The sequence below is a fragment of the Gouania willdenowi genome, chromosome 3, assembly GCF_900634775.1.
Source record: "Gouania willdenowi chromosome 3, fGouWil2.1, whole genome shotgun sequence".
NCBI classification, from domain to species: domain Eukaryota; kingdom Metazoa; phylum Chordata; class Actinopteri; order Blenniiformes; family Gobiesocidae; genus Gouania; species Gouania willdenowi.
Genome location: NC_041046.1, coordinates 30,154,208 through 30,173,089, shown reverse-complemented (window position 1 = coordinate 30,173,089; position 18,882 = coordinate 30,154,208). Strand labels below are relative to the sequence as shown.

Genomic DNA, 18,882 nt, shown 5'->3' with positions numbered 1-18,882 from the left:
AGACAAGGAAACAAGACATTGAGACAAGAAGAAACGCATTAAATCAGGTTAAGAATGGAGGCATAGCACTTCTATGCATCCTTCTATGGGACTTTACATCTCACAATGCAATGCTGTGTTTATGGAGGAGATGAAAACAAACTTCAGAGTGGCAATTTCAACCTCTGCATCGTTTTTTTTGAGAAAATCTTTGATTTATTTGATCTATTAGGCCTAATGATGTTCCGATACAACTTTTTCACTGCCGATGCAATACTGATATTGCAGGCTTGAATATTGGCCGATACCAATATCAATCTGATACGATATCAGCATGAATCATACATACTTTTATTACATATTTTGTAGTGTGGAATGTTAGAAAAGGCTTGATCAAGTGATGTTACACAAACAAAGAATAGTCAGCAACAGTAGGTATGAGAAAAACTGACCCATTTATTATTAACCAAGTGGTTACATACATTTAATCTTCAACATAATATCTATTCTACAATTGAATAAATATATTATGATAAATATCAGAGATTTTAGATGCAGTCCGATAAAATTCGATATTAGTTTTCTGGCTGATATCTAACCAATATCAATATCGGATCAGGACACCCCTAATTAGACCTACACCATGTATTTATCTGATTAAAAAAACGTTCCATCTCCAGCAGCTTTAAATCAGGAAATACCTTTTTCTAACATTTTTTAAATTATAAATGAATGCCTGAGCCTTTCCATACAGTAGAAAAACAAATCACAGCATTGGCATAACAATATAAATACTCCAATAATATGAGCATTTACTTTGAGGATGCATGTTATCTTTTATTCTCATGTGAGGGAGATAAAGAATGACTAACAGTAGAAATGGAAAGTTTTGTAATCAGTTACTGGCTGACTGAACTTATGGCTACAGAAATGTTCCTTCTTTTATTGCAGTGCTAAAAAGGATCATGTGACACACAAACAATCAAGATGTTCTATAGAAGAGATCTTCCCAGTCCAGTATTGTTTAAAGATAGGATATAAACTGTTTAATTTATGGATATCTTCCTTTAAAAAGAAAAAAAATGTGGTGAAGAGTTTTGTGAGTTGTTCAAATTACAACAATCGCAGTTAGAATTTATCTTAAGCACTGCAAATGAATTAAAGAAAAATGTGGTTAATGTTTTAGCAGTGTTGTGGAGTTTAAATACGTCTTATCTGCAGTGCCCCCATAACCCTTCACTGGAGTTAATGTTTAGCTTAGTACAACAGTGTTTCACAACAGAGGATACAAGGATATGTGTTTTAATGTAGATCATGATTCAAACTAACAATTTCCTCTGTGGTTTTGTCGGCTGATGAGCGCTGCATGTGGTCTAAAGTCTTTGAGATTTCTTAAAGACCGATACCACATACTTGGAGATTACTCTTTTGGCATGAAAGAAGCCAAGGAAAAAAAAATTCTCCACAAAGGTGGAACACTACACCTAAAGTCCAGTCTTTAAGAGGAATTTTGTTTCTGATTGTGTCCAGCAGAACAGTGTCTATATTGAAAAACAAAAAACCATTACCTCTGGCACTCACGCTTTAAGCTAATTCACTGCATTTCTTTCACAATTATTTCAGAAGCTGAATTAAACCTGTTAAAAATATTTGGCTGTTGCTGATGACTGGCATTGATACTGCTTACTAACTACCACTGTGTGTACAGAATCAACTTTTTAAATAACATGTTCAGTAGTTTAATAGTTTAGACTTAATTACCCATTTGTGGTTTTGACTTGAAAAACTGTGTTCCCTCCTTTTTTATTTCTGGATATTTATTTTATTTTAATTTAGATGTACCTATATGGATGTATCTTGTAAAGTAAAAATGTGTAATTAAAAATATATATTTTACCGGAGCCAATACCATACCAAAGGCAGAAGGCCAGGTACAACTTTTACTGGTGAAATTATTTCTATGCTAACGTGCTACGACAGACGGACATTAACTCATCTTTCAATTTTGAGAACAAGTAGATTGTAGACTTATTGTAGTGAACCATGTTATTAGTAGACTGATGACAGATGTCTTTTGATTGGCTATTTTAACATCTTGTCTCAGCCCTTTTGTATAGACTCAAGAGAGTAAATAAAATTAACAGTGACTCGATGAAGTATGAGTAAAAAAAAAAAGAAAACTGGCAAAATATTTGAGAATAATAACAAATCAATGTTGGCACTAGTGTCTTTTTTAAGTTAATAAAATATGGTTCTAAAGGAAATTAAATAATTTACCTATAACTCACCTTTAGATAAATAAGTGTAACATTGAGGGAACTGCTGTACATTTAATTATCAAAGTCTTCCACTTTTGAATACCATTGAAATAAACATGTTTTCCAACACCACTACTGATGTACTTGGAGATTTTGTTCAGCTTGAACTTTGCTGCTCAGTTCAATACAAGGACAAGGGGCCTCCGTCTATATTTGTAAATGTAAACACCATGGCCTCCTGTCAGACTGTGCAACCTGCTTCACATGTTTAATTGGTCTCCAACTACCGTAACTCCTGTGAAAGATTGTCTTTTTAGTTTTTTTTTACGCTCAAGTCTGTAAAAGCTGCACGACATGCACTGAATTTGCGAATTTGAAAATTATTAAAAGTGCACAAGTTTTATTTGTACATCCCAGCAAGAAACTTAACAAAGGTTTCTATGTGGGCTGGCACTAAATATACACCCAAATAATAGATAAAGTGTGTTTGCTCTCATTGTTCAGAGGAGAATTTTAGTGCATCTCTTATGCAAAGGTGGGCCTCTGTTTTAACCCAGTGTAGGATGGGACGGGTTTGTTTGCTAGAGATTGAAGAGTAACTAAACCCAGAGGTTTTGGCTCCTTGAGGAGTTAAAACACTCCCAGTCTATCCTATGAAATCTCCAAATGACATTTATGCTTTGCCAACTAACTACTCAGTATACATCTCTAGTTACAATTCTCAATATGACCAACTCACCATAGATTGCAGATTGCAGGCGCTAGTTTTATTGTCTTTTCCACAGTGTAAAAATTACTAGATACAAAGTCATACAGTCATTTGTCATTTGTCCTTAATTCTTTCAAACTGTTTGTCCTTGAAAGTCCACACTTCGATAAAAGATTATTTGCAATAAAATTTGAACAAATCAAATAGAAAGTAGTAATAATAAGAGAAAAAAAGTTGTAGCTTCAAACAGGGGTGTAGTTAACTCATTCACTGCCAGCCATTTTCAGAACAGCCAACCCTATATTGCCAGGCGTTTTAGGTGATTTTCACTGGTTTTAAGACCCACAGAATATTTAGTACTATGACAATTTGAAATCTAAAACCATCTGTGCATTTACAGACACATCGTGTTTGTAGTCTTGTCTGTCTTTGCGAGTGCGCAGACGTTCTTGTCGCATGTGTGCGTCTTCCTGCGTGTGTAAGCGGCGTTCCGGCCTCTGCTGAGCCATGAACACTATGACTGGCTGGAACGCCAGTCATAGTGTGTGTAGTGTTGTGTGTGCAGCTTCACGTGGGGATTGTGTGTGTGTGATTGTCATATTTGATCACAAATGTTACTGTGCACTGAGTGGGCGTGTCTTACTGTGTCAGGAGTAACGCCCATAATCAAGGCAGGTTTTGAATTTCCCCCTAAGTGCCAGGTCAGCAGAAAGCAGGGGTTTAATTACTCTTTAAGTCCCTCCAATAAATATCTTCAAATTTTCCTTGTAAATAAATACCTTTCTCAAACTACTGCGACACAGTGAAAATTTTTTTTACAAGAACATTCACACAGTTCAGCAAGTCCTACACAAAGTCAGATCTATGTTGTCTATTATATTGTAACCATCCTTTCCAGATGTTGTTAAATTAAATAGTGGTTTTGGTATTTAGTTACTTTTTAAATGAACTGAAACTTGTCAGGGCCTTTTCAGACTGCATTTGTTCTAGATCTGTTTTGGTCCCGTGGAAGTCAAAATGTGTATAATTCTTAATGTATACATTGTAGCTACAACCAATGATGGTAAAGCTTTCCTTTACTTCCTGCTTGTTGCAGTAATGAAGGGCCGAATGTTATTGGATTGTCTTTCAATTTGAACAAGATATTTCAGATATTAATTTACATGTGTTCATGGTTTGTTAAACTAAGTGGGACCAAGTCTAGGGGAGAACCTAATCCTGCAAAAATCTTCAGAAAGAAATTACATTTGGTTTAAAAACACGTCGCTGTGTGGTTGTTACAAGTTATAGAACTATTCTGTAGGAAAGCTAACATGAAATGTCTGACATGAGTTTGTTTTTTGACCTTGTCTCTCTCCATGTTCTTCTCGTCAGACACGTGATGACTTCTTGGGACAGGTGGACGTCCCCTTAAATCAGATCCCAGTGAGTCAGTGGTTGCAATAAACCATTTTACTCTTGTATGTTTGTATCTGGTTAAATTTTCAAGTTCATGTGAGTTCTTTTCTTTGTTGTTGGAGTCTTCTTTTCACCCATGAACTCAACCTCAATCTCACCCTTGACTTCATGTAAATACAAATGTGGATGCCCTCATTTAAGTGTCTGTTCCACGTCACTGCCAGTGGTTTTGGAAACAATGTCTGTCATGTTTATCATACCTTTCTGCTTATGTTTTATTATAAACACCTACAAATTAGCCCCCATTGTACACTGTCACTTCATGTGAAGCTATGTTTAGGTTTACTGTGTTTGTGATTCCCAGTCAAAGTGAACAATCAAAGATATTTTTATTTCTTTTAGCATTTTGTTTTTGTTTTCTCAGACAGAAAATCCTAACACAGAAAGACCATATACATTCAAGGATTTTCTGCTTCACCCACGAAGGTTGGCATTATTATATTAAGTTACATTTTATTTTTATTTTTCATAATCCGTCCAAAACACATTCACCTGTGAGCTTCCTTCATTTTTTTTAATCTCTCCTCTTTGCAGCCACAAGTCCCGAGTCAAAGGTCATCTGCGCCTCAAAATGACCTACCTACCAAAAAACCCAGGTTCAGAGGAAGAAACTGTTGATCCCACTGAGGACACGGATGTAAGTAATCACTTCATTAAAAGATCCGCTTAAGCATGAATGTTCTTTGCAGAGATCATCTATTTTTAATAGAGAAGCCTCAGTGTAAAGCCAATCAGTTAGTTTCATTCACGCCATGACCTTTCTTTTAAAGGACAACTCTGAGTTAAATCCATTTAGTTTCCTTTTTAAAACATTGAATAAGTATTATATTATATTATACTACTTTATTGGCCGGATTCCAATATTTTAGCAATTTTCTGCAAAAAATTCATACAAAGGCTGCATCGTCACATAGGCCTGTCTCTATTGGCTGATGAGGGTGCCTTTCAGACGACTCAGCCAATCCGAACGGGGAGGTAGACGCACTGATATACTTCTGTGCGCTTTATAGCAGATTTCTGTGTTTCAATTGATGAGTTTCCATCTCCACATGAAGTTACCTCATCACTGCCCCACATCTGCATATCAGTCCATTTACAGCTTTTTATGGTCACTTTTTACTGGAACCACACTGATTCACCGCTTTGTCAGTTCTTTTTACCGAGAACTACCGCACAGCGATCACACCGAATCCGGACTCTGAGTCAGAATATGAACGCAATCGCTTCTAAACAAACTAAACATTTATGCTGTTTATTGTTTCCTTCATTGAGGCTGCCACAGCACTTCCTCTCTCTCTTTCTGTGTGACAACTTGAAAGCTTTTTATTTCTCCATGTCCTTGCCATGATGAGGGTGTGTGCATGACAAAATGACCGATCAGAATGATTCAGTGGGAGCGCAAACGATTTAGTGTTAACAGTTTCATTGGTCCACCAGAGGGGTATTCCAGAAAGGAGGTTCAACAAACTCAGTCTATCCATAAACTCTGGGTCAACATACCCCGCCATGGGAAACTCTGGGTATCTGATTTCATTACAGCTGGTATGAAGTGGTTCAATCAACCCTGAGTATGTAAACCTTGGGTTACTTATGTGCACGAGCATGATAAAAAAAACCATCATAATCACAAACTTCCACCTGGAAGAGAGTGATTTATTGACCCCGATGGGTGAAATAAGCAGGTGTTTGTGGACTACGAGCCTGTCCTAAAGGTGCATTCACACAGAATGCCACTTCAGTGATTATAGTCGCTTAAATCGCCCAGGATGAGTTGCTTGACCATTGTCACGCTTTTTGATCACTTCATCGCTCCAGTGATGACAAGGGAATAATATGAATAGAATGTGTCTGCAGAGATCGGGCTGCTGCAAAGAGAGGGCAGATCACTTCTTCACCGGCCGTACGTATAGTATATAGCACTTATCATGGAAAACTCCACTTGTAATTACGGTTTAAATGATCAACTTACGGGTTACTAAAAGATAAGTTCACTTAAAATATACTTGTACTTCTTGAATACGCCTTTTAAATTATGACACTTCCATTTCACCCCAGTAAGTAGAGGAAGTGTGCAGCCCTCTCAGTGCAGCCTCGGCTCTACAGACAGTGACGGCCAATTGACGTTGCGTCATTGATATTGATTTTGAATGTAATGTAGTCTCCGGAGTCCGTCTGTCAGATTCAAACCACTTCCCTGCACGCTTCCTTACCCGTGGCGCCATTGACATATCCCCCTTTACATTTGCACAGGTTTGTATACAGGTGATTTAACTACAGACGTCAGTAGGCATTTTAATGTAGATCAACGTATCTGATAGCTCTGAGAGCCTTTCACTAAGTACTCCGCATCCACGATTTTATAAAGAAAACTACAGTTTGCAAAAAACTGTAAAGCAGCACACAACATTTGTCACAATGTGAGCGCACGTCTGTAGTGTGTGATGTTATTGTGTGTCAGAGTGTCAAGGTACATTAAACCTTCCAGCGAGCATTTTCAGTATGAGAATGAGAATGTTACCATGGTGACATACTCATAATAGAACTTGCTCTCAGAAATTGAATACTGAGAATTTCCCTCATTTGAGCCCAAACATACTCAGAGTTTGAACATAACCCACTTTCTGGAATACACCTCTGGTCTATTGTGACAAAGTTCAATTTTTTGGTGGCATGATGAAACTAGTAAAACCGGAAAAAAAATCCACAAATTAGCCCCATCTTTGTTTAAGCCGCAGGGTTCAAAACGTGGGTAAAAAGTAGCAGCTTAGTCTGAAAATTACTGTATTTAAATATATTTTTGGTGTTTATCAAAAACTTTATTCCTTACACTGTAACTGCAAACTGCTATAACTGTCAAAAAACCTAATTATTTGTGTTTTTGCTGAAATGGTTTGATAGATTTTCTTTCAATAGTGAAGCCCTGTCAGATGCTGCCATGCTTTGTTAAATATTATATATGTTGTACAGCGCGATTGGGAACTTCTGGAGTCTCAGGACATGTCGGGTCCCAGACAAAGCCAGCTGTTGCCTCCTCTGCTCCCTGGCTGGGAAGAGCGACAGGACAACCTGGGCAGGATCTACTTTGTGAATCATGAGACCCGGACTACGCAGTGGCAACGACCCATATTACAGTAAAATATCTAAAAACAACAGACACGGCTTTGAATTTGTTATTTTGGTATATGAGAGTTCTTGTTTTTATCACCTTTAAACAGGGACGTTACGGTAGAAACTCAACAAAGGCAGAACAATGAAATGGAGGTAGAGCAGGCATTTATGACACGCAGACAGATCTCTGACCATGATGAAAACACTACACAAGATGCAGCTGAGGTAAGTGCTACCTATTGGCCATAGTTGTTTAATCTTTGACCTCTTGCTGTGCTTTTCTCTTTGTTTCTACTCACTGTCACCTCTGTAATAATCTGTTCACCAACTCAGTTTTTTGTATAAAAAAAAAAAACAAAAAAAAAACATCTGGTTCATTTTGTGGGCAAAGGGGAAAGCTGAAATGTACTTCATGTAGTGGCTGTTTGAGTGTAACTTGTGACAATGTTAACTCGTGATCCACTGTTAGTCTACAAATTAATCTTTTTATATGTATGAACCAGACAAGTGGTTGCCTTGCTTTCCTCGTTCAATTATGAACAGAGTTTGCTCTTTCTTTCATTAAAAAAACAAAACCTGAAAATATTTGTATGGCAGTTAATTGAATTTAAACTCAGGATGTTCTGTTTCCTTTTTCATAGAGCTGGGAGATCATTACAGAGAATGAAGCAACCTCCTGCCACAGTAATAACCTTGCATTACCTTCATCACACTCGTCGGCGGAGTTGCGTCGGAGGTCGTCATGTGATGACGCAAACCTTTCGGGGGCCACAGGTGGCGAGCAGCGCACCTCCCAGGCGGTAGGTCATGTTTTGGACATTTTTGTTTTAAACCTATTGACAAAAAGCCTGAATCCAGTTTAATGTGATCTAAGATTGTGTTGATTGAAGGAAACTAGGGTGAGAGGAAAAGAAAAACATATACCCTCACCAAGGACCCCAGTGTTCATTGTTGTCTTACATCCTCTTGGCTGTAGGATCGTGTTAGTAATTCCCGCCGTTCCAGTCTCAGAGGAAACGTGAACAGTTCAGTGGTGGAGGAGTGCGCTGTTAATCCTGTGGTGAGTGTTTCATTTGGTTGTTGAAATAAAAAGGATAATTTTTCAGTTTTCTTCTTAAAAAGGGTGTCATTGTGAAGACATCTGGTCAAAGTCCCATCCTCAGAGGTTGTAAAGCTGTGAGGTTTTTAGATGTGCTTTTACTCCAACACAGCTGATTATAAGGAGAGATGTGTTATCTGGGTTTTAGCAGAGCTGTACATTTACAGTAAGTCTTTTGGAACAGAGTGGCAGTTCAGAAACTCTATCGCTCACATGCATGTTTTTAAACTGTGAGAGTTAAATGGCTTACCAGGAGAAAACTCATGCATGGTGAACATGCCGACTCAACACAGAAATGTGCCAACTACTCTACGTTAGACCTACTGTTAGAAATGCGAATAGAAAGCTTCAAGTACATTTTTTGATGCTACAACATTCTGCAGCCCACTGAAACCAGATCCACACTTTCATTTTGTGTTGCAAGCCACAGATTGAAGACCATTGAAACTGAGTGCTCACTTTCTGTTAAATATCTCACTAAAGGAAAATATCTTTGTTTTCTCTGTTTGGCTGCATTCCTCAAACTCTACGCTTTTTGTAAGGGGAGTTTTTATCTCGCATCTTTGAGCACGTGAGAAAATGTGGTGTGATTACGTCATTTTAAGAGTTAAGTACCGTATTTTGTGGATATCAGTCACTTACACTTTCTGGAGATTATGTGTGAGGTGTTTGGGGCACAATAAGAAGTTATATAGATTCATAATTATTTGGTGCTCTATAATTGAATATGGCATTATTTAGACATATGATGGTATATGTGAGGCCTTAGGATTACATTAATTAATAGGATTATTATTCAGAAATGCAGTTAAGGCATGACTTTAGTTTTTTAGGTTAAACTCTAAGGTGTTTACTGGAATAGCTAGTTTATATCTTGTAAGTCTTTTTTTAGTAGTTTGATCTTTTTGCTTTCAGTAATAATCCTCCTATGTGTTTTTGTATTTTAGCTGCTTCCTACCACAGCTGGGTTGCCTGCAGGTTGGGAGGAGAAGCGGGACAGTAAAGGAAGGCGTTACTTCATCAACCATAACACTCGAACCACAACATGGTCACGGCCACTCTTTCAGGTATTTTTCTGTGATCCGACATATAATGATAAACTACACAAATATAAAAAAAAATATGAATTTGGAATGTTGTATTTTGTTTAAACAGAGTACATCGGAGTCCGCAGCAGTAGCTCCAGCAGCACCACCACCACCGACACAGAGCAATGCAAGTTCCACCAGGAGCCCAACACCCCCCCACCCACCTATGTCACCTGAGGAGCAGCAAAACCCAAGCACGGTCAGCACACAGGACTTTGGCTTTTTGCCTGCTGGGTGGGAGGTTCGCAGCGCTCCCAATGGAAGACCGTTTTTTATCAACCATAACACAAAGACTACGACCTGGGTGAGACACTGTGAGGGATGCAAGTAAAAACCTAGTCTATTCTAACAAGAGAAAGCACAGTAATGACAGCCAGCCCAGCACTCAACAGTCAAATCATTTGTCATGAATGTATTTTTCTGTCTCTAAACCAATCGCACCCTGTTTGTTTTCCTGGGCAGGAAGATCCCAGGATTAAGAGTCCTGTACATATGAAAAAAACGAGACCCGCCCTCGACCCCAATGATCTCGGTCCTCTGCCGGTAACCTCATCTGAATCTCTCTCTTCAACTAATTAATAGACATTATTTAGCTTTGGCAATTAGATACCATGCATATATCACAATCCAGGATCACATGATCAGAGCTGTAGTATTGATTTTCAAACATTTATTTTTATGTTTTGTAGCCTGGATGGGAGGAGAGAGTTCACAGTGATGGGAGAATATTCTACATTGATCACAGTATGTATGACCTACTTTATTTCATTACATATTAAATATAAAAGAACTAATTATTTGTCACGTTTTTCATTCTAGACACCAAGACCACACAATGGGATGATCCCAGACTACAGAACGCAGCTATAACTGGACCAGTGAGTATTTATTTGGTCATTTCTTATGAAGCTAATAATAATGCATATTTACATCAGCTGTTTGTGGGGTTTAACATTTAGCTGTAATTGGAATTGGCTGCTGTGGGTCATAAGGTTTGGATGGGTTATTTTCATCTTGGCCTCTCTTGTTCTGATTCTAGGCAGTGCCTTATTCCCGAGATTATAAACAGAAGTATGAATACTTCAGGAAGAAGCTGACTAAACCGGTGAGTGAGGTGAAAAGGTCAGATCTGAATGTCTGAAATTCTGATCCTAACAAAAGGCTACTCTGTGATCACTTTATCCATCACAGGCCAACATCCCAAACCGTTTTGAGATGAAACTGAGACGAAACGCTGTACTGGAGGATTCATACCGACGCATTCTGTCAGTGAAGAGGCCTGACCTCTTAAAGGCACGGCTCTGGGTGGAGTTTGATGGAGAAGCAGGACTGGACTATGGCGGCATTGCCAGAGAGTGGTTCTTCCTCATGTCCAAGGAAATGTTCAACCCGTACTATGGACTGTTTGAGTATTCTGCCACGTGAGTTCCCTTTAGTGTATCAGGATATTGATATTGGACATTCTTCATTCTTTAGGACAAGTAACATTCATTGCGTCATTAATCTCCTCTGTAGATTAAGTGTTATGTGGAATTCTGTGAAGGTCACAGGTTATTCTTGATCTATATTGACTTTGAAAGGTGCACAAATAATTGAAATATCTGATTTGTTACTCAGGGACAATTACACACTGCAGATTAACCCAAACTCAGGTCTATGCAACGAGGAGCACCTGACCTACTTCAAGTTCATCGGCCGTGTGGCGGGCATGGCTGTGTATCATGGCAAACTCCTTGATGGTGAGTGCATACATGCGTGCATTACGTGCACGTCTATCCTGAAGTTAAATTTTGAATGAATTTGTTATAGATCTAATTTGTTTGTCCTCTTTAAAGCTTTCTTCATCAGACCTTTCTACAAAATGATGCTGCAGAAACCAATCATCCTCCAGGATATGGAGTCTGTGGTTAGTATCTCACCACGCATACACACAGTATCTTTTACCTTTGATTGAAAGATGAAGGGGGAACAATTATCCTGCTGCTCCATTTACCTTTTTAGGACAGTGAGTATTTCAACTCTTTGATGTGGATTTTGGAGAACGACCCAACAGATTTGGATCTAATGTTCACCATTGACGAGGATCTGTTTGGACAGGTTTGTCATCCTCTTTTTTTCTCAGTGTGTTGACATGTCTTTTGTTGTTTTCTGTGCGACTATCAGCATGCGTTTCTTATTTCCTGTTTAGACTCACCAGCATGAGCTGACACCTGGTGGGGCTGAGATAGTTGTCACCAATGAAAACAAGAAGGAATACATTCAGTAAGGACCTCCAAAATGCCTTTCCACTAACATCTTTGTTTTTGTGGTAAACACTTGAACGATGGTGATCTGCTGTGTTGTGTTTGACAGTCTGGTGATGCAGTGGAGGTTTGTGAACAGAGTGCGGAAGCAAATGACCGCCTTCAAAGAGGTATTATTGTATATTTATGGAAAGTATAAAAATTATTTGTAAGAAAATATACAACGGCGGATCATTTTGTGCTTCAGGGATTCTTTGAGCTGATACCGGACGATTTGATCAAGATCTTTGATGAAAATGAGCTTGAAGTAAGATTAATTTTTTTTAATTTGGTGATGGGGTGGATAAAGGATGACAGGCATTTAACAATGAGTACAAAAATCCTTCCTTTCTGTTTTGCAGCTGCTCATGTGTGGTCTTGGAGATGTGGATGTGAATGACTGGAGAGCAAACACCAAGTACAAGAGCGGCTACTCTGCAACCCACATCAACATCCAGTGGTTTTGGAAAGTGAGACAAGTTTCCATACCTGGAGCCAAAGCACTCGCAGCTGTGACACGACCCTGTGTGTGAGCCTGCCAGTACTCCAGCTGTGTGTTTGTGTTGTTGCAGGCGGTGCTGCTGATGGATGCAGAAAAGAGAATCCGTCTCTTACAGTTTGTGACGGGAACGTCGAGAGTCCCAATGAATGGCTTTGCTGAACTCTACGGTAAAGATTCCTTTATTATAGCTGTCCATGGTCTTCTGTGGGATTCAGTTATCTACCCTACCCACAATGCATTGCAACACTTATGTAATTCACTTTATTGCACTAGCAGGTAGTGTCTTAATCAATACTACTACACAGATGTATTGGAATACTTCTTTACAAACTAAATATTTTATATTTTTCTCCTTATTTTTAATTTCTGCTGCCTCCTTGGTAGGGATAGACCGATATGGAGTTTTTTAGGGCTGATGCCCATACCGATTTTTTTTTCCATCAGCCTTAGCCGATGACCGATTTTCTTGAGCCGACACTACTTTTGCTTTTGCTATTTTTAAATCATAAACATTTATTGAAATTAACAAAGGTGAGGTAGAACAAGTCAAAAATATTTTACAAATAATAAAAACAGGTGATGTAGAACAAGTAAAAAATATTTCTGCTCGGCAAACGTAGCAGCAGCAGCCCGCATCAGACGATGCCGATACACGTAAAAAAAGGAAAAATCAGCGGATAATAGCGGCCAGCCAATGTATTGGTCTATCACTACTCATTGGTAACTAATCATCAGTAACTGAAGTTGCATGCATATTTAATTTAAGTGCATATTTGCTTTGTTTTCTCACTGTTTGCAATTATTTGAAGAAAAAAAGATGATTATAGTTAAATATAACTTAAGGGGGACAAAAAAAAGAGAGCTTTCTGCTCCTGAAACAGCAGAAATATTTGAAACAAAACTTAGACCGATGTTATTCCAGTGTGATATAATTAGTGGTCTGGACAAAAAGTAACTCAAAGTAGTGTAACTCAGTTACATTTTAAAAAACAGTAATATTGTAATACAAATATATAAAATCTTTATCCCGGTAACTAGTAATATAAATATTTTACAAGTTTAGAGTTACTTCCCCAACACCGTTAGTAATAAACACTGTGGCAGCTTTTAGTAGACAGCATTCCTATCAAATAAGAGTTGACGTGGTCTTTTCTCTGGCTTTTTAATCCTATATTCTTATTTAATTTTGTTCTCTATTTTCATGTTTTACAAATTCATATTTGAAACCAGTGAAGTTTTGAATAATATATACTTAGTGTGGGTTAATATTCTTCTCTTCAGTTCTGTACTTTGACAGCCTTTGCCTCCTGGTGAATGCACCATGAACTGGTTTTCAGTGCTGTAAATTGGTTCCAGCTGAGAGGACCTTGTTTGCTGTTGGCTGATTTTTTTCCCTTTTTTTTTTTTTTGATGACTTTGTTTTTCAGGTTCTAATGGGCCTCAGCTGTTTACCATCGAGCAGTGGGGTACACGTGAAAAACTTCCCCGAGCGCACACATGGTGAGCACTTCACTGTCATGTAGTTTTTTCTCTCGCTGTTAAACATGGCCATGATAAGCACATCACAGTAGACTTTCTCAGAGGAGGAATGTTGTGTGAGGATGAGGAGAAATCACTGTCTTTAATCATTTTTAAAAAAAAAAAGAGGACTGGTGTCTACACGGTATGTCGCCTTCTAGTGGAAGGAATTGTTATTGACAGTTAAAACTTCAATAATACTTGGAATTTGTACTATATCTTCATTTTTGGTGCTTGTCTATAAGGTATGTAATACAATACAGGCATAAATACATGTGCTCCACATTTAAAGTTTCTGTTTTGGCGTCAATATTGGGTTGAATTATGAATGTAAACGCATAATTGATCATTAATTACAATTATGGCATAATTATAATTGTAATTTTGAAAATCTGTTGCCGTTGTAACTGTAATTGAATTGCAATTGAGTTAAGATAATTGACATTGTAATTACCATGGAAATTCACTCATTACTTTCCATTACAATTTAATTAACACAAAATAGGTCTATGGCTTACACACAAGTAGTTAACAAATATTAAAATATGCTTCATATTAGGCTTCCCCACTACCTGGCAGGTAATTTTCACACTCATACAGGTGGTAAGGGTTAGAGTCAGGGGTTAGAGTCAGGATGTAATACAAGTTTTTTTTAATAGGGACGATACTATTTTACATAGTAACAATACTGTGAATGTAACTGACATTTTGTACAAAGTTTATAACTATTGCTAAATTCCAACTCTTGTCCCTAGCTGGGCCTTTCCAAAAGATATTATAATAAATTCACTAAAATTTAAAAGTTAAGATGCTAAAATGACATACACAGAAAAAATGCATACAATCATCACAATGCCATATGACTAAAAGTTATTGAACTTTAGTAATTCAGAACATAAATGTAATTGACTTTTAGGGGTAAAATTATAATTGTAATTTATTTGTAATTGGGGAAAAAAGGCCGGTTATCATAATCATAATTGAGTTGTAATTGAACGTGGATAATTGAAAACATAATTGTGAATGAAAAACTTTAATTAACCCCAACCCTGTTTGGTGTGCTGCACCGTAACATATAGTTCTACCCTATTATCTAATGGTATGACCTGCCCCCAATATCTACTGTATATATGTTGGCTTTATAACTGCAAGTATTTGATAATCATCTGCATATTTTGAAGTTCTGTCAATATTTTGACCTCTAGCTTCAACCGTCTGGACCTTCCTCCCTATGAGTCGTTTGAGGAGCTGAGGGAGAAACTTCACATTGCCATTGAAAATGCCCAAGGCTTCGATGGGGTGGATTAGAGCACGACTCCAAAGAATGGATAAAGTACAAAAACCACACGGTGGGATTTGATAACACTTAAGGTTGTGCTTCAGATTCCAGTCCTAACCCAGCGGCTGTGAGACACATGATGGACTGTTCCACAAGCAGAGGGAAAAGAATGTCAGATCTGAAGAAGTGGAAGAATCTTTAAATCACTCTGCATGATCAGAAGTTTACAAATCCCCGTTTTCTAACATTTGACTCTTTTTATAAACACCACTATCTAATATTGGGAAAATATTTAAACAAATTGGTTATCGAAAGAGTTTTATTTTTTTCATTGAATCCCTGTAATTTGACAAATGTTTCAGATATTGTTGCATGAAAACATTCTCGATCCAAAAAAAAAAGTTCTGTGTCATGCTGTTGCCAGCAAATATATCATGTTACTGATTATTTGCTGGACGTTAAGACACATAGCTTTTTATTGGCTTAGTTAAAGAATGTAAATTAAAGCTAAAAATAGACCAAAAGATGTAATTATTTAACACAATGTGGCAAAGAGACATTAATCTAATTAATACTAGCTAATAGTGATAATAGTCCCTTTGATACCAGTCAATGATCTATCATTTTGATGCACTGTATTACCAAAGGCAACAACTTTACATTAACTATAGCACGACATGCCATTTGTTATCTTTATAGGTTATAAGTTGGAGTGAGAATTTTTAGGCACCTCACAATTCAATTACAAATATAACGACTGCGATTCCATTACGAATTGATTATCGATGCATCACAATGCCTCTAAATGCACATTTCCACAGCATTTCTTTGTTTTAACCACAACCACTGACAAATTGCGGTTTTTAAATCAAAGCATTTGCCTTCAGTAACAGGAGACACATTTACCTCTTTTACCTTCTATCAAACCAGCTGACGATATCTGACTTTAACTTGACCATTACTGGCATAGCGTATTTTAGTCAGGCACTGATGTTTGACGAGACATTATGGGTCACACTATCTACTCTCTGACTCTACTTGTTTGCCCTATGGGCTGACACCCTGTCCAGGGAGTACCACTACACCATTGTGGCCCTAAGCAGGAACAAGTGGATCAGAAGATACAGTAAATGAATTAATCAACTTCAAATTAACCAAAAAACCACGTCACGTTAAGGGCAGGAATTTGTGCAGGTTAATCAAGTTTTCCAACAACAAAATAGTTCTGACATTGAGCAACGGGCAGAGCCACCCACAAATCTTTACCGAAAAGTTGGAGACATGAATTGTTTTGCAAAGCACTACTAACTTGTTTTACTAGAGCTAAAGGGATAAACCCACATATTGAGAAATAGCCTCCTGCATATCTTTAGCCCTTGAAACCTATCCCGACCTGAAGTTTTATAACACTTGGAACAACACTTTTGACATTACAGTGTACGGTTCCTTACAGCTGGTAAGTAAACATCTATAATTATTCTCATCAACTGTGTTTTAAGTTTAAGAGACTGAATCTCTATATAAAAAGGAAAGAAAACGACCTTATTGAGATATCCCGTATTTTTCTGTTTTGTTAGAAACACTGTGCAGTTCAGGTCAAACCTGTGGATCTCTGAAGCCTGTGAAGGCTACTCATACATAAACTGCAGCTTGGCTGTAAATAAATAGTAAAACAGCATAACTTACAGCTTATATCTGAAGCATTTCTTGTTCAATCTGTTATAATTTTGTCCAAATGAAAGATAATGTTGGTTCCACTATTACCTGTGTGTTCTGTTCTATTCATTTAATTGCAGACTAAATGATTGTAAATATACATCTTATGTTCTGCAGTATTGTTTTCAGACTGGCTGACTACAGACTTGTAATACAGGAAGATAAATGTGCATTTTCCTCCTTTTCTTGAACTTATCAAGGGTGTCTAATCACAGCAGAGTGCTCTATTTTTAGGAGTGCAATTTTACAAATTGTATTTTTGGTTGTCAAAATGTGTACAGATTAATTTCCAAATTGCCATTGTATGAAACCAATTCTAATGGTGGTAATCAGTGTATGGACAGCAGTGGTTTTGAACTTTCTGAATGGTGGAACGTGTTTACACTACCTGCCGTGTTTACAGGTTGTGATAAAGGAAGATGTGACTAGTTCTTGTCTCTGACAACACGATTTTATATGTATGCTTTTATAAAGTGAAGCACTTTGTTATTATTGATAAGTCTTACTTCTGTCTGAATCTTTGCCCGTCGTCTCACTCAGACTGCTTTAATGGCTCTGAGAACAGGAAACTTCGGCTTTAGGTGCACACGGGTTTTAAATGTTTACATTTGAACATTATGGACAGTGAGCACATTCTCCGCCTCCTCTTGGTTTTAAAGGTAAAACACCAAGTATTTTGTTTGTGAATTTGTGATTATAAGCATCCTCCTCTGACATATTACTGTCATTTGTTATTACTTCTAATTAAAAATTGCATTTATATCAACTATTCATAACAAAATATATGAAATCTTTGTGCTCCACAACAGCAGCTTACAGGCCACATGTAAACATATTCTAAGTGAAATTAAATTGGAGTTGGTATAAGACAGCAAAACCAAACTAACAAGAAATATTGATGAAATAAATGTTCAAACAATCTTTCTTTGTCTTTTTTTTCTTGTTTATCATCTGTGTAGAATCTCAACCGTGTAACAAAAAAGTTTCAGGTTCAAACAGAGTTTGCGTGTGACCATTTATGGATTTCCAGATACTTTTTGTTGAGTTTTTGCAAAATCTTAGCCTAGTAAACTAACACAAAGCAATTTTTGACCACTGTGCCTCTCCACAATTGTCATGAAAAGATTTTTGCAAATTATTGGTTATTACTGCAATTTGTTTACGTAACTTTGACCATGGGTGTTAAACTCAAGGCCAGGATTTTGTGCAAAGTAATATATTTTTAAAAAGAAATCCTACAAATTGCACAGCATTTTTTTAGAAAATTGATGCAGATATATTGATGTTTTTTTAAGGCAAGATCCTGGGGGTGGAAGATGTTTTAAATAAATTAAATCATACATTGAAGTACAAACTTTTTCCTATTTGCACTTTTGTCTTTTCAAGATGTTTTTCTCACATCTATTGGTATGAAAATGATATCCTTGGCAAATTCTGTCTATGATCAATAAAGAAAAAACCCGTTAACTCACTTGGGGCCATTGACGAGAAAACTCGTCCAAATTTGCGTTTTTTTTTAATCACTGGGATCGCTTTAAGACAATGTGACGGAAGTCTCCTGTAAATATAATGCTTGTTGGTTGATGTAGTGACCTACTGGTGCCCTAATGATGAGAGATTAGCTTACCATGCAGGGGAGGGAGAAGCACAGACAAGGGATAGAGGGATATTGATATTGTCGTGATCGGAAGGGGAAACCATTACCAAATCCAAACGGGTCGCGTGTCCCGGAGGAAGAGGAAATTACGTATGTGCAGAACGACGGGGGAGGAACTTAGAGGACGCCCCAGAAATAGTAAACAAACCATACAACTGTTTTTTAAGAAGGAAAAACATTTCGAAGTGTTATAGGTGTCGCTAAAGCAAAAAAAAAATCTTTAAAGTCA

The 18,882-nt window shown here is 37.4% G+C and overlaps 1 protein-coding gene across 2 annotated transcripts in view; it reads left to right on the top strand.

The window, feature by feature from the left end:
* nedd4a (NEDD4 E3 ubiquitin protein ligase a) overlaps nt 1-17,919 on the top strand; it is a 29,750-nt gene extending 11,831 nt beyond the window's left edge. For both annotated transcript variants that reach the window (XM_028443174.1, XM_028443173.1), the window contains 24 exons: nt 4,321-4,371; nt 4,769-4,830; nt 4,939-5,041; nt 7,372-7,535; nt 7,620-7,737; nt 8,154-8,312; nt 8,489-8,572; nt 9,559-9,678; nt 9,767-10,003; nt 10,162-10,242; nt 10,389-10,443; nt 10,519-10,577; nt 10,739-10,804; nt 10,891-11,120; nt 11,317-11,438; nt 11,535-11,605; nt 11,701-11,796; nt 11,888-11,961; nt 12,052-12,112; nt 12,190-12,249; nt 12,344-12,451; nt 12,554-12,650; nt 13,911-13,983; nt 15,207-17,919. In XM_028443174.1, coding sequence (XP_028298975.1) covers nt 4,321-4,371; nt 4,769-4,830; nt 4,939-5,041; nt 7,372-7,535; nt 7,620-7,737; nt 8,154-8,312; nt 8,489-8,572; nt 9,559-9,678; nt 9,767-10,003; nt 10,162-10,242; nt 10,389-10,443; nt 10,519-10,577; nt 10,739-10,804; nt 10,891-11,120; nt 11,317-11,438; nt 11,535-11,605; nt 11,701-11,796; nt 11,888-11,961; nt 12,052-12,112; nt 12,190-12,249; nt 12,344-12,451; nt 12,554-12,650; nt 13,911-13,983; nt 15,207-15,309 — 2,454 coding nt within the window. In that variant the 3' untranslated portion in view covers nt 15,310-17,919. The remainder of the gene's footprint in view (nt 1-4,320; nt 4,372-4,768; nt 4,831-4,938; nt 5,042-7,371; nt 7,536-7,619; nt 7,738-8,153; nt 8,313-8,488; nt 8,573-9,558; nt 9,679-9,766; nt 10,004-10,161; nt 10,243-10,388; nt 10,444-10,518; nt 10,578-10,738; nt 10,805-10,890; nt 11,121-11,316; nt 11,439-11,534; nt 11,606-11,700; nt 11,797-11,887; nt 11,962-12,051; nt 12,113-12,189; nt 12,250-12,343; nt 12,452-12,553; nt 12,651-13,910; nt 13,984-15,206) is intronic.
* The last annotated feature ends 963 nt before the right edge of the window (nt 17,920-18,882 follow it).